General features: G+C 38.0%; 1 protein-coding gene across 1 annotated transcript in view; it reads right to left on the bottom strand.

The window, feature by feature from the left end:
- Window positions 1-23,384, bottom strand: part of LOC132830460 (unconventional myosin-XIX) — a 63,838-nt gene that overhangs the window by 9,204 nt on the left and 31,250 nt on the right. Inside the window, exons 8-21 of the mRNA XM_060848191.1 lie at window positions 22,169-22,265; window positions 20,985-21,061; window positions 19,404-19,494; window positions 18,966-19,137; window positions 18,084-18,157; window positions 17,266-17,387; window positions 16,561-16,674; window positions 11,758-11,934; window positions 7,443-7,583; window positions 7,233-7,340; window positions 6,644-6,714; window positions 6,144-6,256; window positions 5,590-5,756; window positions 1,347-1,476 (exon numbers count right to left, since the gene is read on the bottom strand). Coding sequence (XP_060704174.1) covers window positions 1,347-1,476; window positions 5,590-5,756; window positions 6,144-6,256; window positions 6,644-6,714; window positions 7,233-7,340; window positions 7,443-7,583; window positions 11,758-11,934; window positions 16,561-16,674; window positions 17,266-17,387; window positions 18,084-18,157; window positions 18,966-19,137; window positions 19,404-19,494; window positions 20,985-21,061; window positions 22,169-22,265 — 1,654 coding nt within the window. The remainder of the gene's footprint in view (window positions 1-1,346; window positions 1,477-5,589; window positions 5,757-6,143; window positions 6,257-6,643; window positions 6,715-7,232; window positions 7,341-7,442; window positions 7,584-11,757; window positions 11,935-16,560; window positions 16,675-17,265; window positions 17,388-18,083; window positions 18,158-18,965; window positions 19,138-19,403; window positions 19,495-20,984; window positions 21,062-22,168; window positions 22,266-23,384) is intronic.

The following is a 23,384-nucleotide window of genomic DNA, read 5'->3' as shown; positions in this document are numbered from 1 at the left end:
AAATGGATAAGGCACAAAGGAAATATTTGTCCATGAGGAATAAGAGGGTGCAATCTTCAAATTAGAACTAGGTCATGAAGGGGTCAAGTCGAAAAGCACTATTTTAGACAAAAAAGTAGCCAAGTATGGAATGCAGTCTCCTAGAAGGATATGAATGCTGGATCAATTGAAAATCTTAACTCATTGTCATTATAATTTTTCAAAGATTGAGCAGAAGGAGATATCCAGTCTTCAGAAATCATATTGGATTTGAAACGTTGACTATGTTTCTCTCTCTCTCCAAAGACACTGCCAAACTTGCTGAGTTTCTTTTTATTTATTGACTCATGAAAATGTTGGCCAGGCCAGCATTTTATGTTGCCCTCCCTGTTGCCCTTGAAAAGGTATTGCTGAGTTGGCTTCTCAAACTGCTGCAAACCATGTGCCATAGGTAGACACACAATGTTGTCAGGGAAGGAATTCCAAGAGTGTGGCCTGACAATACTGACGGAAAAACAACAGGTTTCCAAGACAGGATGGTGAGTGGCTTAAGAGAAGACTTGCAGATGACATTGTTTCTATATATCTGCTGTCTTGTCCTTCTAGATGGTAGTGGTCATAGGTTTGGAAGGTGCTTCTAAGGATCCTTAGTGAATTTCCACAGTATATCATGTAGATAGTAGTATTGTGTACTGAGCAATTGTGATGGAGTGACTGAATGTTTGTGGATGTGGTGCTAATGAAGCAAACTGCTTTGTTCTGGATGGTGTCAAGCTTTTTCAGTGTTGTTGGAACTGCATTCATCCAGATAGTTGGGGAGTATTCCATCACATTCCAGACTTTGCCTTGTAGATGGTGGATAGGCTTGGAAGAGATGTACTCGCTGCAGGATTCCTAACCTCTGACCTGTTCTTGTATTTATACGGCAAATCCAATTCAGCTTCTGGTCAATAGTACCCCCCAGGATGTTGATAGTGGGGTATTCAGTGATGTAATGCCACTGAATATCAAGGGACTGTGGTTAGATTATCTCTTATTGGAAATGGTCATTGTCTGCCATTTGTATCGTGTGAATTATATATTCTACTTTTCAATCCAAGCTTAGATATTGTCCAAATCCTGTTGCTTTTTGTCATGGACTACTCATGTATCTGAGTAGTCGCAAATGGTGCTGAACATTGTGCAATCATTGTAGAATTTTCTGAGTTGGTTTTAGATTTCAAGCATTTGCAGTATTTTACTTTTATTTGAGATTTCTTTTGTACGTATTCATTATAAAACCAGAGTTGGAAACGCTCAAGACAAACACAGAAGTGTTTCATTCAGTCAATCTTTGCTAATAAGAGCCATAAAGGTACAATACTAGCCTGCTTGAATGATGGTCGCTGCTCGCCTTGATCGTGCTAATTTTCTTTGACGATATCTTCGCCAGCTAGATTGAATGTAAAGTGCTTTCTTGGAAAGAGTTTGACTTCTTGCCCTTTCGAGCAATTCGAGCTAAAAGAGATTTAATAATGTAAACATTTACTAACCATTTTAAACATTCACGTCCACCTATAATCTACCAATGCAGCAGTGAGTATACTGCACCAGTAGTGGATGGCAGAATATTTCCAGATATTCTTTGTTCATGGGTTGTGGGCATCGCTGGCTAGGCCAGCAATTTATTGTCTATCCCTAATTACTCAGAGGCCAATTAAGGTTCAGTGACATTGCTGTGGGTCTGCACTCACATGTAGCTCAGACCAGGTAAGGAGGACAAATTCTCTCCCTAAAGAACTTTAGTGAATAGGGTGGGTTTCTCCCCACTTAGCTGGTCATTATTTGATTCTTAATTCTAGATTTTAATTGAATTCAGATTCCACCATTTACCGTGGCAGAGGTGACCAAACATTATCCGTGCCTCTAGATTAATAGTCTGATTTATCAATAATCGATAATAGCGATAGGTCGTCACCTCCCCTGGTAAAGGAACATAAAGAATTCAGAGGAAGAGTAGGCCATTCAGACCCTCAAGTCTGCTCTGGCATTCAACTACAGCATGGCTTATCTTCTACATTATTTTATTGAACTGGACCCATATCCTCTGATATGTTTAAAATCTAGAAATCTAGTCATTTGGTAGTACTGAACTTAAATATTGCTGGAAAAAAAGAATATTTGCATTCACTAGGATAATTCACAAGAAACTCCAAAGGGGAAACAATACTTACACTGTATGAGAGAGGAGTGCTGGTTGGTTAGTATGTGAATTCTGATTGACAGAGAAGTTGACAGGGAGAATGCACCAGCTAATGTTGACTGATAGTTAGCTGCTAAGTTTGGTTTACATTTTAAACAAGGTAGATTGACACCAGACAATGACTGAAAAATGTGTTGCTGGAAAAGCGCAGCAGGTCAGGCAGCATCCAAGGAGCAGGAGAATCGACGTTTCGGGCATAAGCCCTTCTTCAGGGATGAGGAAGGTGTGCCAAGCAGGCTAAGATAAAAGGTAGGGAGGAGGGACTTGGGGGAGAGGCATTGGGAATGCGATAGGTGGAAGGAGGTTAAGGTGAGGGTGATAGGCCAGAGATGGGGTGGGGGCGGAGAGGTCGGAAAGAAGATTGCAGGTCAAGAAGGCGGTGCTGAGTCCGAGGGTTGGGACTGAGATAAGGTGGGAGGAGGGGAAATGAGGAAGTTGGAGAAATCTGCATTCATCCCTTGTGGTTGAAGGGTTCCGAGGCGGAAGATGAGGCGGTCTTCCTCCAGGCGTCGTGTTGCCATGGTCTGGCGATGGAGGAGTCCAAGGACCTACATGTTCTTGGCGGAGTGGGGGGGGTGTTAGTGTTCAGCCACAGGGCGGTTGGGTTGGTTGGTGCGGGTGTCCCAGAGGTGTTCTCTGAAGCATTCCTCTACATTGGGGAGACAGGCCGCCTATTTGCGGAACGTTTCAGAGCACACCTCTGGGACACCCGCACCAACCAACCCAACCGCCCCGTGGCTGAACACTAAGTCCTCCTCCCACTCCGCCAAGAACATGCAGGTCCTTGGACTCCTCCATCTCCAGACCATGGCAACACGACGCCTGGAGGAAGAGCGCCTCATCTTCCGCCTCGGAACCCTCCAACCACAAGGGATGAATGCAGATTTCTCCAGCTTCCTCATTTCCCCTCCTCCCACCTTATCTCAGTCCCAACCCTCGGACTCAGCACCGCCTTCTTGACCTGCAATCTTCTTTCCGACCTCTCCGCCCCCACCCCAACTCTGGCCTATCACCCTCACCTTAACCTCCTTCCACCTATCGCATTCCCAACGCCCCTCCCCCAAGTCCCTCCTCCCTATCTTTTATCTTAGCCTGCTTGGCACACCTGCCTCATCCCTGAAGAAGGGCTTATGCCCGAAACGTCGATTCTCCTGCTCCTTGGATGCTGCATGACCTGCTGCGCTTTTCCAGCAACACATTTTTCAGCTCTGATCTCCAGCATCTGCAGTCCTCACTTCCTCCTACCAGACAATGACTGTCACTTATTCTATGGTGATGAAATACATGCAGAATCTCATCTGTTTCCCTACCTATGTCATTGGTGCCAACATGCACAAAACATTTCTGCTGGTACTTGTCCCTTTCAGAATATTCTGCACGCTCTCGGAGATGTTTTTGACCGTGGCACCAGGAAGGCAACACACCATCCTGATGCCTTGCTGACAGCCGGAGAAACGTCTGAATGTATCATAGACTAGAGAGTCTCCAATTATAATTGATTGCTTGGAACGTGACATACCTCTCATACAGTAGAGCCAGTTAAGGGACCAAAAACCTGGCTGTCAGTGCAATACTCTGATAGACCTTCCCCTGCTAGTGTATCCAAAACACCTTATCTGTTTGAAATGGGGATAGACACAGGAATCTTCTGCACTACCTGGCTACATCTCAAACCACTCCTAGCGGTCAGCCACGTATCTGACTATATCTTCGGTTTTTCTATCTTCCTGAACATCTCAAACCACTCCTAGTGGTCTACCATGTATCTGACTATATCTTCGGTTTTTCTATCTTTCTGAAACTGCCACCTAGCACACCCCTTTGCTTTTGTGAACTCGTCTAACTGCCACTCCAACTATCCATGCAGTCCAATAGGATTCACCACCAAACATATTTCCTACAGACACAGTCTCCAGAAACATTCAAATTTTCCCTGATCTCTCACGTCTACTAGGCAAAGCACATCACCTTACTAAAAGCCACTTCTGCCCCTTTAACAATCTACAGACCCAAAAATAACATAAAAACAAACAGAACATATTTTGCTCAAAATGCAGCATTAGTTTAGTCTTACTGCTGAAAAACATTGCTCTGGGATAATTTAATATCAATCCATAACATAACAGTCAATTAAGAGACAGATCACAGTATAAATGTAAGAATAAAACACCCTCACATTACTCACTATTATAGACATACAGAAAAAATCTAAAATTTAGAAGTTCTACAAGTCTTAAAAATCAAAAACTTAGCTGATCAGGCTCAAAAACCAAAGGTTGTCCTCTTCTCCTGTAGTTCAAGCACTGATTTTTTTTTCTAAATCACTGATACCTCTGCAGCTGTATTAAAGCTCCATATTAAACCTCCCAGGTCAGCTATGAAACTGCACTGCTTGTTTGTTATTTCAGTGAAACCCAATATCCAGAGTCCTTGTGCAACTTCTCAGTCTGACTGCTGAAGCAACTTCTAGCTGCCTCATAAAAAGCTTGAAGTCACATTACATTTGGTTTATTTGAAATCATAAGTTTTTGGAGGTCTGGCCCTTCATTAGGCAAACATCACCTTGTCACCTGACAAAGGAGCAGCGCTCCGAAAGCTTTTGATTTCAAATAAACCTGTTGGACTATAACCTGGTGTCATGTGACTTCTGACCTTGTGCACTGCAGTCCATCACTGGCACCTCCACATCATAAAAGCCGATCTCTGAATTTTATGCAATTCTTCAGACTTCGACCTTGCTAAGTTGTCGTTCTCCCGAAACTTCCTCTCCTTCCTCCCTTTTAAAGTTTCGTTGTTTTTGAATTTTTAACAAGTTTCAAAAACAATGCAAAACTTGTAAAAAACAGCAATTATTGCCCCAAGGAAGTGAGTAAATCCAGCTCAGCTCTGAAAAAAAACCTGAAAACTAAGAGCAGCTCTCCCAGCCACAATCGCCTGCCATCTACCATTTTATTTTATTCCTATCCACTGATATGCTGTGCAGAGGTTCTGAAGTGAGATTGTGAGGACAGAATACACAAGTTGGATTTGAGATCTTCTGGCATTTAGAAGGCTGAGAGGAGGTGATTTGATTGAGTAACTTTGAAAGAAATTGGTAAAGTAGGGAGAGAACAAAGTGATGAATGCTCCCGATAAAAGCAATAAAGAAGCTCAATTAGTAATTTTAAATCTAAGATCAATAGATTTATGCTAGCCAAAGGTGTTAAGCAATATGAAACCAGGACATGGAAATTAAGTTTGAGATCATGGCTGTTCTGCATGATTTGAATAGCTGACAGGCTTGAAGAGATGAATAGACTACTTCTTTCATGAAAATGAAAAATCAAATTTCTAATCAGATTTTTTTCAAGATAATTTAGGCAACTTACCATACTGTGAGTCATGAACACTTTTGTTTTGCCACAGTGTACTAATGAGCTACATGACCTGTTCTCAGTCGTCTTAAAGGATGAGGCGACAGTTTGGCCAGCTAATACATTAGTGAGTATGTCTTGTACAGTGATGTTCAAAGCTTCAGTGCCGCCACCTGAAGAACCTGCAAAGGCAAACGATATCCATTTCCATGGCAACAGCACCTTCATAACAGGCAGATGTAAGAAAGCATCAGAGATACCACACAAAGTGGAGTCAGTTAGCAAACAGAAGGCAGCAAACAAAGTGTAGGAATTGGTGAATTCAAATCCAAAAATACTGGAAGAAGAGAGAAGGGAAAAACAAAGGAAAGAAAAGAGAAAATTAATAGAATGCATAATACAGCACTAGGTAGAAACACAGTATGGACATTAAACCTAACAACAGGTTTAAAATAAGTACTCATGTTTTAAGTAAAGCAACATTATCAATACAGTATTAAACCAGTTCAATTACAGTTAACATTGTAAATGTTATGACTCGGGTTACCAATAAAAACTTTATGACAAACCTTTCCTCTTTTTTGCAGGACAGCATCCATTAAAGCTAGCTGCAGTTTTAAAATTAAGTTTCCAATCTGTTTTCAGAAGTCCATAGCGCTCCACAAAAGGCTGGAATAGGATCCTAAAAAACAAAATACCTTTAGATATCCTGTGAGGACAATAATATAGTTTACAATACATATCATTAAAAAAAGGTTTTTAATCCATGTCAATTGTAAATGTTACACCTGCTCTCCAAAGGAATCGCCTGTCAAATCAATCAGTATTCTGTGCATAACTGGCCCAATTTGTAGCTTCTTGAGCATACAGTTTCCACAATTAGTTATTCATAACCATCAGGAAGAAATGTTTGTTCCATCTATGTTTCATCATGTTTAGGTATACATCAAGAACTAGAATTCATTGAACATCCATTATTCCACTAAACAAGCAATTAATAATGCCTGGCACATAAAGAGCTAGGAGTTCTTTTCATTTGAACAAGATAACGTAGAATAGACTAACATACCTAATGGGGAATCCAGCTGCACTAATGTTGATTGTTTCAATTATACCACAAGCTTCGAGCTGGCTGAGAATCTAAAGCAAATAGGTCACTCATGAAAATAAGTTTAAGTACTCGCAAATATTTGATATAAATTTCCTTCTAGCTATACCATGGACAAGTTCCAAAAGGATGGTGCACCTACAGTAAAACTGTACACAAGACAATGCATTGATTTTATATATTGCGGAGTAATAGTTGTACAAAAATGTTAAACTCAGAAATACTACTGTATTAAAGATTACATAACATCTAAAGCTTGAGCATATTCTAAATAAATCTCCATTTAAAATTGTTTATAGTTTCAAACTATTAACAAAAATAATTTATTAAACCATCAGTTCTAAAAGCACACATCAAGGCAAGGTTAAAAACTTTTTATTAAATCCAAACTCTATTTTACAGCTTCTGAAAGCAGATGTGCCTACATAGAGATAATCAATCCTAAATCAAACTAATCCAAATTCTATCACCTTAATGTGAATAAATGAAACTAATTTATTGCTTGTATCTTCACCAACATATACATTTCCTTCTTGTTTTATGATAGTACCTCCTCTGATCTGAAAAGGAGAGGTTTGCAGTCCATGTTAGGCTTGATGCATCTGATATAATGAGGTGTGGTGCTATTTAATATACACATTAAGTTTTCCAGTGAACCCTGCAGGAAAAGAGAGGGATGGTGAAACATTGGAGGACAGTAATAGATGAAACTCATCTTGTATTTGGCAGAAAGAGCAATGCAGTGTTAATGCAAACAGACCTTAAATTTGGAGACCACAGTAACTGCTTTGTTTTGAGCTTTACTATCATTGTGTTCTTTATTTCCAACAGGAAATAGCTTCTTCAATAAGGTATCCTGAGATTTCTCTAATAACTGCACCAGTTCTGGTGGAACAGGATCCTACGGCAAGAACATAAACGACTTACAAAATATATAATGGTCCATCTGCTGTATGATGTCATAGCAAGGTAAACAGCAAAGCTCTAAAAAAAATCTATAGTTCTATTAAAATGGAATTTAGTGCAACATTCTAATAATTAAATGGTTAGTTGTGGTGCTATGCTGTGTTTACTTATATACATAGAATTATGCCATTAATGCACAGTTTATCATGGTTAGATAAAAAAAGGCATTTCATGAGTATTTTATGGATTTTAATTAAGCCATCCATATTACATTAATTTTTAAAATAAATAACACAAGTACATGTGTAAGTTGCTGGCACCATTGTAAAAAATACATTTTGAAGTTACAAAAACATTATAGGTTCTTAGATTTTTGCGCGGTATATCTTGTAGAAATAATATTGTATAATGCCATCAATGACTCAGACATTTAGAACACCAAAGGAAGTCATTCAGCCTATCATGTCTGCACTTAGAAATGAAGATCTGGCTACACTCAGCTTCTTTTCTAGCTCTTAATTGGAGAAAGGCCAATTTTGACGGTATTAGGCAAGAACTTTCGAAAGCTGATTGGGGGCACGTGTTCACAGGTAAAGGGACGGCTGGAAAATGGGAAACCTTCAGAAATGAGATAATGAGAATCCAGAGAGAGTATATTCCTGTAGGGTGAAAGGAAAGGCTGATAGGTATAGGGAATGCTGGATGACTAAAGAAATTGGGGATTTGGTTAAGGTAAAGAAGGAAGCATATGTAAGGTATAGACAGGATAGATCGAGTGATTCTTTAGAAGAGTTTAAAGGCAGGAGGAGTATACTTAAGAGGGAAATCAGGAGGGCAAAAAGCAGACATGAGATAGCTTTGGCAAATAGAATTAAGGAGAAGCCAAAGTGTTTTTACAAATACATTAAGGACGAAAGGGTAACTAGGGAGAGAATAGGGCCCCTCAAAGATCAGCAAGGCGGCCTTTGTATGGAGCCGCAGGAAATGGAGGAGATACTAAATGAGTATTTTGCATCAGTATTTACTGTGGAAAAGGATATGGAATATATAGACCGTAGGGAAATAAATGGTGAGACCTTGACAAATGTTCATATTACAGAGGGGGAAATGCTGGATGTCTTGAAATGCATAAAGGTGGATAAATCCCCAGGACCTGATCAGGTGTACTCTAGAACTCTGTGGGAAGCTAGAGAAGTGATTGCTGGGCCTCTTGCTGAGATTTTTTTTTAGATTAGATTACTTACAGTGTGGAAACAGGCCCTTCGGCCCAACAAGTCCACACCGACCCGTCGAAGCGCAACCCACCCATACCCCGACATGTACCCCTTACCTAACACTACGGACAATTTAACATGGCCAATTCACCTGACCCGCACATCTTTGGACTGTGGGAGGAAACTGGAGCACCCGGAGGAAACCCACGCAGACACGGGGAGAATGTGCTGCCCAATGTAAGTAGTGAGGAAATAATGTAAATGTAAATTGTATTATCGATAGTCACAGGTGGGGTGCCGGAAGACTGGAGGTTGGCTAATGTGGTGCCACTGTTTAAGAAGGGTGGTAAGGACAAGCCAGGGAACTGTAAACCAGTGAGCCTGACGTCGGTGGTGGGCAAGTTGTTGGAGGTAATCCTGAGGGACAGGATGTACATGTATTTGGAAAGGCAAGGATTGATTAATGATAGTCAACATGGCTTTGTGTGTGGGAAATCATGTCTCACAAACTTGACTGAGTTTTTTGAAGAAGTAACAAAGAGGATTGATGAGGGCAGAAAGGTAGATGTGATCTATATGGACTTCAGTAAGGCGTTTGACAAGGTTCCCTATGGGAGACTGGTTAGCAAGGTTAGATCTCACAGAATACAGGGAGAACTAGCCATTTGGATACAGAACTGGCTCAAAGGTAGAAGACAGAGGGTGGTGGTGGAGGGTTGTTTTTCAGACTGGAGGCCTGTGACCAGTGGTGTGCCACAAGGATCGGTGCTGGGTCCTCTACTTTTTGTCATTTACATAAATGATTTGGATGCGAGCTTAAGAGGTACAGTTAGTAAGTTTGCAGATGACACAAAAATTGAAGGTGTAGTGGACAGCGAAGAGGGTTACCTCAGATTACAACAGGATCTTGACCAGATGGGCCAATGGGTTGAGAAGTGGCAGATGGAGTTTAATTCAGATAAATGCGAGGTGCTGCATTTTGAGAAAGCAAACCTTAGCAGGACTTATACACTTAATGGCAAGATCCTAGGGAGTGTTGCTGAACAAAGAGATCATGGAGTGCAGATTCATAGCTCCTTGAAAGTAGAGTCACAGGTAGATAGGATAGTGAAGGCGTTTGGTATGCTTTCCTTTATTGGTCAGAGTATTGAGTAGAGGAGTTGGGAGTCATATTGCGGCTGTACAGGACATTGGTTAGGCCACTGTTGGAATATTGCGTGCAATTCTGGTCTCCTTTCTATCGCAAAGAAGTTGTGAAACTTGAAAGGGTTCAGAAAAGATTTACAAGAATGTTGCCAAGGTTGGAGGATTTGAGCTATAGGGAGAGGCTTAACAAGGTGGGACTGCTTTCGCTGGAGCATCGGAGGTTGAGAGACCTTATAGAGGTTTAAAAAATCATGAGGGGCATGGATAGGGTAAATAGACTAAGTCTTATCCCTGGAATCGTGGAGTCCAGAACTAGAGGGCATAGGTTTAGGGTGAAGGGGGAAAGATATAAAAGAGACCTAAGGGCAACTTTTTCACACAGAGAGTGGTACATGTATGGAATGAGCTGCCAGAGGAAATGGTAGAAGCTGGTACAATTGCAACATTTAAGAGGCATTTGGGTGGGTATATGAATAGGAAGGGTTTGGAGGGACATGGGCCAGGTGCTGGCAGGTGGAACTAGATTGGGTTGGGATATCTGGTCGGCATGGACGGGTTGGACCGAAGGGTCTGTTTCCGTGCTGTACATCTCCATGACTCTTTTAGCTGGAAGGCACTGAAGTAAATATCTAAATACTGACCCTTTAAAGACAGAGATGAGGAGGAATTTCTTCTCTCGAGCAGTTTTGAACCTGTGGAATTCTTCACAGCAGAGCACTGTACAGGCTGTGTTGTTAAGTATATATTCAGGGCTGAGACAGACACATTTTTAATAATTAAAGGAATCAAGAATTATGGGGAAAAAGGCAGAAAAGTGTAGTTGACAAACAACAGATCAACCATGATTTCCTTGAATGGCAGTGCAGACTTGACGGGCTGAATGGCATACATCTGCTCCTACAACTCAGGATCTAAAATATTAAAAGAATTTCTGATTCAACCAGTCTTTCAGTCAATAAGGTCCAGACTCTGACCACTCTGAATGAAATACATTCTCAACTGTTCTCTTACCCTAAATCCACACCTCCTGTTTATTGACCTCCCCATTTATCGATAAAAGGCCTTCTATCCACCCTACCTAAGCCCCTCATAACAACTGAAGCATATCCAAACTTCCCTCAGAGTTCTGACCCTTCAGCCCAAGCAGCATTCTGATAAATCTCCTTTGCATGCTCTCTAGTACAGCAATATATTTTCTAACATGTGGTCACCAGTACTTCAAGCAATATACCAGTTGTGGCCTAATTAGCATTTTACATAGTTCCAGCATTATCACTTTACTCTTGTATTGTATGCCTCAGCTATCAAAGGTTAAGTATCATATCATCTACTAAATATAACAAATCCAGTAATTTGCCGAATACAAGTGAAAGTAAATTCTTTCTCTGTCCCTTCAACCACACAATTACTATATACCAAGACAGAATGAATAATATTAACAGATATTACTCTATGTTCTCCTCACAATGGATAAGTCCCTCACCTTTGCTCATCACTTCCCTTAGTGGCCTCAATGAAAAAGATTAGTGAACCAGGGAAATCATGCCCAACTGTTGTCACACAACATATTTGTTTTAAAACTCAGTGTAAGCATGTGAACTACTAAAGAAAATAGCCAAGACAAGACAAATATTACATTCATCTGGCACTATTTTAAGTGAAAAGGTTGTGGGAGTCAAGGCCCAAACAGGAACTTTGTTCATATAATCTAGGCTGATATTTCAATGCAATAATAATGGCGTGTGAAAACAATCATACCTCATTAACCCAGTCTTAGTGAATGTCTTCGATGTGTTCAATTTTCCTTACCTTATTCTTTTCCATCATTCCCTCAATCTGGTAATTAACTTTTCCTGCATAATGAGCCACTACAAAATTGGGAACCTTGCTAAACATGTTCCAGCTCAGACTGTGATTACTTGCCAAAACTGTCTGAAGGCGAGTTTTAAATTGATTTGCATCAGAAAATCGGTTCAGGCGGCTCTCCTACAGGAAGAGAGATTCTGAATAAATTTAAATGAAGAATCATTGAGCATTTACTAACCATTCACACAATCCATGACTACAATTTATTGAGTAAATGAATTTCAATACATCTGTGTTTATAGCAGCTAGATTAACAAAACTGCAGTAATCAGGTAACAAAATTCAAGTCAGTTTTGAAAGTATGAAGACAAGTTTTATTTCACAAAATCATTATTTTAAATAATTCCTCCTCCATTAACTCATGTACAGCATGAATTAATGAAGTGGATCAATGTTTGTGCAGGAGAAGTTTTAAGCTAGTTGGTAACAATGACATAAACTTTAATTTAAGCAGTATCATTGTGTTAGTGTTTCAACACCATGTGTTTCACCACATACAATGTGAGTGAATTTTGGTAAATCAGAAATTATGCGCATTGTACAAATTGTGTTCAAATGTACTTCGGTAAACATAGCATATTTTCTACACCGCAGCAGAGACCACACTTAGAAATCTTTATTGGCAGTTCAGCACTTTGGGTCAGGTCTGATGCTCAATTCAAATTCTATGATCAATGTTGAGTCCCTTTGCACAGCAGCCATCTCACACTTTGTGCAGCCAGCCAGTCAAGAGGAAATAGATTTAAGAGACATTCTTAGTAGTTCTGGTCTTCATGTTATAAAAAAGGATACAGAATTGGAAAAGATGCAAAAGCTGCAGGGATGATACCAGATCTGAGAGGATACAGAGATGAGAGAAGGCTGAAGCCTTTTCTTTCCGGAAAAATAAGAGGCTGAAAGTGTTAACGAGGATTTATAAAGTATCTTTAATATAACAAAAGGTGTCAAGCTACTTCACATGAGCAAGATAAAAACAAAATATTAAGTCACATTAGGAAATGTTGATTGAAGTTTGGCCAGAAGTAGATATTAGTGTTTTAACTGAGAAAAGCAAGGTAGAGAGGCAAAAAACCATTGGGAACGAATTCAAAACCATACGAAACCAAAGACATTGCCACTAATGGTGGCATGATTAAAATTAGAAATGTTCAAGATGCAAGAATTAGGTGATTGGTGATATTGAAGAGGGCTGTGAGACTGAAGGAGATTACAAAGATAGAAAGTCATGGAAGATACTAAACTAAGGGCAATAATTTAGTAAACTAGGACTTTGCTTGACTGGAAGCTAAAGTAAGTCAAGAAGTACGAGAATGGAATGTAACAGGACTTAGTGCAAGTTAAGATTAGGGCAGCAGAGTTTTAGATGAATTCAAGTTTATGCAGGTTAGAATATGAGAGAACAATCAGCTGTTTGTTTGACTTTACAAGTGTACAGAGAATTTTCTAGGTGCAATTAAGGCAAAAAATGAGGAATGCAGCAGGGCTAAAATTACAGTGGTGGAAATAAACAATTATTTGGTTTAATTTCATAGTGTTACCAAGGAGAAAGATGCAGGAGGAAATGAAGCAAAGACTGAAAACAATGCTATTTTGCATGATATACTGACCAACCCAGTCTGTGGTAATCATGGTGTCAAATCTGACTTGAGTTTTTGACCACATTTATGTTGTCACAAAGTCTGCCTATTTCCAACTCTAAGTTTACTATTAAACCAAAATGTTCTGCAGTCACTGAACACCATTATATTTAAACAGGGAAGAGCATTATATTTAAACAGTTAGCAGAAATTGGTTACTAACAAGGTCAGTACCTGGGAACTGGGACCAACAAGTCCAGAGAAGACCATATAGTCAACTAGATTGGCAGTTGAATGGTAATTGGGACATTTTGGAATAAACAGTCCAAAACGCGCCAGGGATTGGTCAAATGTTGAGTCCCTTTGCACAGCAGCCATCTCACACTGCAGCCAGCCAGTCAAGAGGAAATAGATTTAAGAGACATTCTTAGTAGTTCTGGTCTTCATGTTATAAAAAAGGATACAGAATTGGAAAAGATGCAAAAGCTGCTGGGATGATACCAGATCTGAGAGGATACAGAGATGAGAGAAGGCTGAAGCTTTTTTTTCTGGAAAAAGAAGAGGCTGAAAGTATTAACTTTTAGAATTTTTGAATTCAGTTTTAGATTGTGTTTTCTGTGGAAAAAAATCAGATTGTTGCTGCTACAACTTGAAAATTTGAAAGCTAACCCTTATCAATTCTTGGTTCTCTATTCTCTAAGCTTCCAAGTTACAAGAATTACTGTGTGTATCTGAATGAACCGTAAAGATGACCCTGATCGACATAGAACATAGAAAAGTACAGCGCAGTACAGGCCCTTTGGCCCTCGATGTTGTGCCAATCCAAGCCCACCTAACCTACAGTAGCCCACTATCCTCCATATGTCTATCCAATGCCTGTTTAAATGCCCATAAAGAGGGAGTCCACCACTGCTACTGGCAGGACATTCCATGAACTCACGACTCACTGAGTAAAGAATCTACCCCTAACGTATGTCCTATACCTACCACCCCTTAATTTAAAGCCATGCCCCCTTCAGACATCTTCAGAAAATCAAACAAGAAGCCATCATCTATGTGGGTGAAACAATGTATCATGAAAACAACTTAAGTAATCTGGCCATTTTTGTTATTTTGTATTACTTATCCCTTAACTGCGTTTGTTTATCTATCCGTCTGTCTTTAAAGCACAGACTGTTAAACAACTTTGTCTGAGATTGTTATTCAAAAGCCTGGTTAGGAACCATTGAGATAAATTTTGAGATCATTTGAAAATTTTAATTTTACAGTATCGCAAATGCAGAGGTAAAATTTGGTTTAGCTGTCTGTCATTGTGTTGTAACAATAGATAATGAAGGAGTTTGAGATAAAAGTGTTTCTACTTGGAGTAAATACTATAAGATAGTCACTAACAAATTCACAAAGGAAATTGGAGCAACCTTCTGAAACAAATGCACACAGCAGATAGGATGTGGAACTCATTACCACAAGAACAAATTGAGATAAAAAGCACAGTTGCATTTAAGAGGAAGTCAGATAAGCACTTGAGAAAGGAAGGATTAGAAGATTATATTTGGAATGTTAGGCAAAGAAGAATGGGAAGGGGCTGTTGGGAACACGAATACCACCAAGGATCAGTTGAGGCAAAAGGTATTTGTACACCATGTCAGTGTAGTAAATGTAGCACAGATCTTGGAATTAGTAAAGTTAGTGAAATTGGTGGAACTAAATTTTGAAGACAATCTTTTCAGTTCAAGAAAGAAATTTCACCTGACAATAGTTGATAAATTGCAGTCTACATTTCCTCATAGCCACCAGAGAGTTAGATTGTTGGTGTAAATACTTTCCTGGGATTCTAGTAAAAAAGTAAACTAGTAACTCAGTACCTCAAATTATTTTATTAATCCTATGTCTGTGCACTGACACCTTATACAGGCATGAGCATTTCACTCCCAATTTCAAATAACATGTACAAAATAAGCTTGTGCAACTTTTCAGAAATCAAAAGGCAAGTGCAAAAAAAAATGAAATTGAATAATCAAGAGAAACAAAGAAAAAAATCAGCTTCCATTTGTAAAACAAAAACAGAAATTGCTGAAGAAACTCAGCTGGTCTGGCAGCATCTTTGGAGAGAAATCAGATTTAATGTTTCAGCTCTAGTGACTCTTCTTCAGAATTTTTCTTTCCATTTCTAAAATCCCTTTTGCATGCATCCTCAGGAGACTCAGAAAATTAGGCAACCTGCGGATAACTCTGAAATGCAGTCACTGTTTCTAGGTAAGCAGGCCAGCCAGTTTGCACACAGCAAGGTATTATAAACCAATAATTTTTTTTTGTGTTGTTGTTTGGTGTATAAATATGGAATGCAGAGTTTCCTACCAGATGGGGTACTTCAGGCAAGTAATATAAATGCCTTTGCAAGGCTGCTGAATGAGTGTACCACAAGGGTGAAGGGAATAAAAGTTTACATAGAAAGGCTTAGGTGAAGTAGGGCAAGAAGAGGTCCAATATGGGGGTCATATAGATAGTGAACATTGAAATCAACCAGTTATGCTGTTTCCCTGAAATAAGTTTTATGCAAAGATATCAGTGGAGGTATTGCTTCTGAGATAACACTATCGAATCCATCTGAATGGGCACATATGATCTTCATCTAACATTCCACTGTACAGCTGCATCACTGACAATTCAGCACTGTATTTAACTTTCAATGCACTCGAATCCCAAAGGATTTGAACACTGACCTTCCAACTTGGATGAAAGAACTATTGCTGATCTAAACAAGTCCTCTGCAGTACCAAACTTGAAATGCAAAAGAGGACAAATTACAAGTTATTTATGAGGTTAAACCAATTTTGCATGTATGAAGACTTAGGGCAAAAAGAAAGATTTAAGGAAGTGAGAAATTACAAATTTTTGACGTAATGGGAAAGAAAGATTAGAAAACTCTTGAGATTTCATTTCAGAAGTAGACAATGACAGCTGTGCTAAAGGATTAGGAGATGTCCTGTACAATGGTAGGTAATTAGTTCACTGAAAATTCTCAAAAGATTTCCATTTTCTACTTCCTATTTTCACCAAAGGCAAGAAATTCAAATCAACGAACAAAGATCCAAACTACTGTGACCTTTAAATCTGCACTTTCTATTTAGCTTATGCTTACAAACAACAAGTTTGAGAAACAACCAACCTCATTTAAAAGGGAAAAGATGCTGGTGGGATTTCCTTCAATCAGATCTAAACAGCTCTGGTTATCCTGGTAAGTAACAAAGGACCACTCCAGATCTTCTGCAATGTATTCCTCCTAAAGAACAGCAGGGGATGAAAACATCAAGTACAAAACTGTAGCAAGTTCTCTTGAAAATGAGCCAAATCTCATTTGCAACAACTGTTGTTTGCATATGTTATTGCTAGCCTATTGCTACTTTCCTGCTCTCTTCATGTGTGGAATTAACAGAATCACAGCTACTTGTAATAGACTTCATTGTACAAAGCTTAACTGAATACATTCAATGTTACTGAGTTTAGGAATAACAATCTTACATTTCTAACAGGCAATTAAACACTTTGTTTCTACAGGTTTCTGTACTGCTTTTGAGAGATACTTGACCCTAAAAGGGGGGATTACGAAAAAAAATGGTACAAAGATTGAATCCTACAATAGTTTATCACTGAGCTTTAAACAGATTTTTCTGCATGGTAATAACTGGAATCCTGCATCTTATTTTAATGCATCATAAGTTTCAAGTTTCATATTGAATTCTAACAAACTTTGCTGATTCATTGTGATTATTGAAGATTTAGTTGTAATACTTCATAGGTGGAAATACAATTCCACATGAACCATCTGTGTTGCATCATGTTAAAGATTTATTGGATCATCAAGCATGCATACTTGCTGTGCTTTGAGATAATGTGCCACAAAATGCTGCTGGAGCTTTTCATTTGCATAGTTAATACAAAGCTGTTCCAGGTTATTTTGGAGAAATGACTCAAATCCATACACATCCAAGAGACCTGCACAAACAAGAAAATATTAAGCATCACTCTGTTTTGCTCAATTTCAGTAAATATTTACAACAATGCATGACTGAAGTCATTTTAAAAATTAAAAGTGGCCCGATAACCATTCTAAGATAAACATTCAACTTGTTCTTTTTACTTCAATTTCTACAAACACTTGTCCCTTGAGAGATGGGGTTTTTTTCTGTTCTTGTGCAATCCATCAGGTTTGTAGAATTAATGCTTAATTTATAAATAAAGTGCAATGCAAGGAATGCCAAGGTGGCAAAGCACAAAAGCCTATGACTGATTACCATTGTCTACACAAAATGCTTGCATCTTAACTTGTAATGCATAAATTTTCTCTTTTTAAAAAAAATTCAGGAGACAACTTCAGGCAATTTGATTCCGTGTCCCAGCCTTACCTCCGTGCTTAGACTCAAAGAAAAAAATATAAAATTCATTCTCAATAAGTTAGATTAGACACAAATGATGTGTTTTTAAAAATTAAGAAAATTTGTGAAATATTGTTCCCTGTTAAATGAGTGTACTTCCAGGAATACTCTTCTTCTTTTATTCTCCTGCCAGATCCACCTTATGACTGAAAGTTCATCTGGAATATCATCCTGTTCTATTCTCTTAGAACAGTCATGGAAAGGACCAGATAAGTGACTATTCCAAATTTGAGTATTATAAAACTACCATAATTACCTATAAAATTTGTCCACTTGAATGAATCTGAGCATATGGAACCATTTATAATTTTTACCAGCCAGGCAAACAATCTGCAAAATACCCAAAACAAAAACATTTAAACAAACAATAACAAGGAAACAAAAAAAATACTGTGACAGATTTACACATGTAAGTTCATCTCAGTCGATAGATGTTCAGTGCTATAATGAAGTACTATCAACCCATCTTCCAGCTCAGGTGATGCAAAGCATCTCTTAGCATTATTGAATGCTGTGAAGAGTTGTCCCAGTGTTTTGCCTATTAACATGATTGACAGTAAATGTTGGTTACCAAAGTTGCCAAAAGTGATGACTTTCCAAATGTCACCCATCGGCTGAAAAATATTGTCATATATTAAGAATTTGATACAGTGTGATTTAAATACAAGTGCTTTCTCAATATTCATTATCCAAAGTGCTATACATATAATTAATTACATTTGCTCTAGTCTATTTGCCAACAGCAAGATCTCTCAAATAGAAAATGAAATAAATGGCTGATGAATCAGTTATTACTCTTGTTAAATGAGGCAGAATATTGACCAAGACCTTTTGGAGTTTTATGTTTTTCCTGAAATAGTGTCATTAACAAAAAGATGGCACCTCTGACAAAAAGATACACTTAATGTTTCACTTTGCAACATCCCAGTTTAATTTACATCTGTTCTAATGCCTACGATCCATCTTGACTATTTACAAAGTCAACAGGGAAACTATCAAGGAATCACAGATAATTGCAGAAGATCATCAACATTTTTACTTTACTAATGCTCCACTTCTCACAGAGGAAAAGTACTTTGCTCAACTGAATGAGAAAACAGCATTACTTTAAGTTCTCAGTTTAAAAAAAAACACCTACTTTGCATAGATGACTTTAGCCACACAGTCCCTTCTCATGTCACACTCTATTTTGGAGCACGGCTTTTTGAACACTTGTTGCTGTCTGCCTGCTATAATAGTCCGGACTCTGAGCTCTTCCAAAAGGCTGTCCGCAGAAACTTTGAGTAGATTTGCAGTTCTCTTAAGAAAGTCTAAAGGAAATAGATTCTGATTAACACACTGGTGCAAAGATAAGGTTAAATCAGAAAAACACAAGGACTATTTGCAGTTTTGAAAAAAAATCTAAGATCAACAGAAAGCACACCGTCCTGGATTTCTTTGTCATTGAATAATAACATTTTTTTAAAAAAAGGTCAAGATACTGGCCTCAATACTCCAGGAAATTTCTCCCAAGTATAACCTCTTCAGAATTTAAAGAAGCATTTTTAAAAATAATAATCCACTTCACATCTCTTACACTTTGCTTTTTCTTTAAGATCACAAGGGTGAGACTCATCTGCAGGAGAGCTAAATCGCACATTTCCAAGATGTAGAAGACCCGCTAGAATCTAATGGAAAAGCACAAAACAAATGGAAGAATAACAAGAACTGTGCTGACAAGTACTTCTCCCACATTCATGCTAAATATATTTAAAATGTTTGACAGAATGAACCACAAGAAATACACCATCTAATTAATTAAAATTCACTTCTTTTTATTTTAGTACCTTTGGATTTTTACGTACACTCCTAATCATTGTTGAGGCTTTAATTCACCTTTTTTTTTTGTTTTTGTCACCCTTTAAAGGCTTCTTCCTCAGAACTTAAGATGCCTTCCCACTTCGATTCAAAACACAATTCTATCACTAAATGTCCAGTTCTCCTGACCCATTTTCCTCACCTGCATCTCCTGATTTGGATTCCTTTTCATTCTGTGAACAAGGAAAAAAAAATCTACAGGGCTATATTACCCATATTTTAATATTATGAAAACTGTCCTCAAATTCTAGTATTCTATTTCTTCTTTCTACTTTTAAATACGGTTATTTATTCTGCCCAATTTTCATATTCCTTAATCTGATGTAATAGTTCCCTGCATGGTACACAAAGTAATAGAGTCATACAGCATGGAAACAACAATGCTTACCAGGTTTCCTAAACTGAAGTAGTCCCATTCACCTGCTTTGGCAAACGTAACTGTCCAAATGGCTTTGAAATATTCTAATCATACCTGCTTCTACCACTTCCTCTAGCAGCTCATTCCATATACGCACCACCCTCTTTGTGAAAATATTGCTTGTCTACTTTCTGATGTTGGACCATAGCTTCTCACTTTACGAATCAACCCGATACTACATTTTATTAAACTATTCTACTTCAACTCACCCAGAAGTTTATAAAATAATGAGAGGTATAGATTGAGCTAATGGTATTTGTCTTTTCCCTAGGATGGAGGATTTCAAGACTAGGGGGCAAATATTTAAGATGTGAGGAGAGAGATTTTAAAAAGATATGAGGGGCAGTTTCTTTTTGTATATCTGGTGGATTGAGTATGGAATGAACTTCCTGTGGAAGTGGTGGATTAGGGTACAATTACAACATTTAAAGACATTTGGATAGGTACATGAATAGGAAAGGTTTGGAGGCATATGGACCAGGGCAGGCAGGTGGGACTAGTTTTATTTGGGATTATGATCGACATGATCTAGTTGGACCGATGGATCTGTTTCCAAGCTGTATGACTCTATGACTCAAGACTCCAATGAATATTTTAAATGAATTTGTCTTCAGGTGTACAGATTTGATTAGCTGTTACTAAGAGAGAACAATTAAACTAGTTTTGGATAAGGGGCAGTATCCATCTCTAATTTCATAAGAAGTCATGATTTGGAGGTGCTGGTGTTGGACTGGGGTCTACAAAGTTAAATTTTTAAACTTCATAATAAGTTTTTTTAATAAAGTCCAGAAATAATTATGACAAATGCAAATAATGTAGTGATTAGTGTGTCACTGCTTAACTTAGAAAGGTAGAAATTGTAAAGGTTAATGGTTCACTTACCCTGAATACCTGGTCTTGTGTGCAACTGTCAATACCCAGGTGAAGCATTGCATCTTTGGTTTCTTCAAAATGGTCCTCTACACAGGTGGAAAAGATAAAAACAATTTGACTGTCATTTCAATAGCTAACCAGGCTCTCCACATAAACTATAAAACATTCATATCTTCAATTTCTTCCACACTTCATTATTCTATTCCCCTTCTTATTCAGGTCATTTTGTTACTAAACTGTTCAAAAATATTACTTAGAAATTTGTTACATGAATTAACTGACAGAATCACTACACAGTAAGACAGACAAACAAGGTAGATGCTAATCTTCAAAAAGCTCAGTGCAATATTAGGCAAAGATACCACTTTTCAAATGACAGATCTATTTCAGAGGTATATGAGAAAGAATTCTGTAACTTATCACATGGTACATAAAAACAAAAAAAGCAACCAGTTTCACATATTTCATTAAAATAGAAACTGAAAGCCAAAAAGAATAAGAAAGTTTCATGTTCATTCCTCAATCTCTGGTGTCAGCTTCACTGAGGAGTGCCAACAATCCAGGTGATAAAACTGGCGTCAACATCAAAGACGGAGTTAAGGAGGAATGGAAATTCACGGATTCACACCCAATTGCTCTCAAGATACCCCAGTTGAAAATCCTCAAAAATAACAACGCCTTCTTAGTCGGGTACACTGCCGAAAGCTCAAGGACCTTTGATTCTCCCCAAAGGATGTCAGTATTTAAGCAGGAAGTCAATATTGCAAGCAAATGACAAAAATGAAAATAATTGGTATAGAAATAACAAAAAATGTATTCAAGATTCGCTAGAGCCACAGACACGAGATGTGCCTGATAAATAATTTTCTTTCATGTCTGACTTGCCGAGCGAAAGATTTAATGAATGATCTCAGGCCAGGAATATGCAAAGGATTTGGCTCTGATGTGAAAATGAACAGGATAGCTTAAATACACCTCCACATCATCAGCTTCAATCATATATTGCATAATATTACATATATCATATCATGTATTACATAGCTGTACAATGATAAAGCAGAGCATCTTTCAATACAGTGAGCAATGTGTGACAAGATCTAGGAGTTAAGTATATTGTACTAAAATAATGAGTGCATTCTTGGATTCCTTACTTGCAAATGCAAAACTGGTCAGAGTTCAAAAATCTTGCTAACCTTCTAATATTTTGTCAGCATTTGGTAACCAGAAGAATTCTTCCTTTTCAGAAAGACCCCATTCCAGTCTCTGCTCCTCAGTGGCTCCTTTCATTACCTGAAGAACAATTACTCTGCTAGGTTACAACATTCAAAATTTTGCTGAAGCGATGATTTCAACATAATAAGAACAAAATATTCAAGAAAACAGCAAAGTGTTTCAACATTCCTACTAGTTTCACTTTTGAATATCCCCCACTACAACCAATGGTTCCTCTAACTTCTCTTTGTTGTGCATGGCCAGCTGTGCAGTGCTTCTAAGATTGCTGCATGGCTGTGTACTGGTGCATCTTAAAATGAATCATAGATTGTGTGAGACCTGTTTGTTTCCTGCATTGCACATTGCTAATTGCTACGTGACTGTCTTCTTGTGCAGTTGGAAAGAACATCGATCACAAACCTTATTGTACATTGGCAATAAAGTTCAGGTTTGCCAGTATTACAATTCAAAAGCTCTATCAAATGCTCAAATGCAATCTTTGAAAGGAGAATGTTTCATTAGCTTTTTAAACAGGTCTATGGTAGAAGTGCAGAAACTGGATGTGAAAAGAGCACTGAATGTCTGGTGTTCGTAAAAGAAACTTGGCCATCATTTCCAATGGACCAACAAGTATATGGGCTTTTTTGAATTAGAACAGCATGTGGATTATTAAACTAAAAGCACAGATTCCAAAATAAAAGTCAATTTTTCCATCAATGTTTACAGATAGTGATATGCAGGAATTTGAACATATCATAGACCATGTGAGCTTGGTTTTAAACATAGCAAATGGCGTCAACCTCGGAATCTTTATAAATAACAGTATATTTCCATCTGTAAGTGGGCTTTGTTCTGCATTAGTGACAAATACAAATTAACTTCTTTGATAAAAAGAAATTGCAACCCAAAACCTCACTTATATTAGTGTATTTCCAAGGTTCCAGTATAAACTTTCAAAATTAACCTAAATCAGTAATTTTAAAATAAATCAATTGCAGATTATCATCAATTTGTATGAAAAAATCAAAATGGAAACTGATTCTGAAACAAAACAGAAGATAGTGAAAACAATCAGATAGCCAGACAATATTTGTGGTGCAAACAGGTAAGCAAACAGGGGTAGATGTGAATACATCATCAATATTCTGAAACATTAATTTCTCTATTTGATCCACAGATGCTCCAAGAATATGTTAA

This window comes from Hemiscyllium ocellatum, chromosome 31, assembly GCF_020745735.1.
Source record: "Hemiscyllium ocellatum isolate sHemOce1 chromosome 31, sHemOce1.pat.X.cur, whole genome shotgun sequence".
NCBI classification, from domain to species: domain Eukaryota; kingdom Metazoa; phylum Chordata; class Chondrichthyes; order Orectolobiformes; family Hemiscylliidae; genus Hemiscyllium; species Hemiscyllium ocellatum.
Note: the sequence above shows the minus strand (reverse complement) of the source record. Positions and strands in the feature narration are given on the sequence as shown.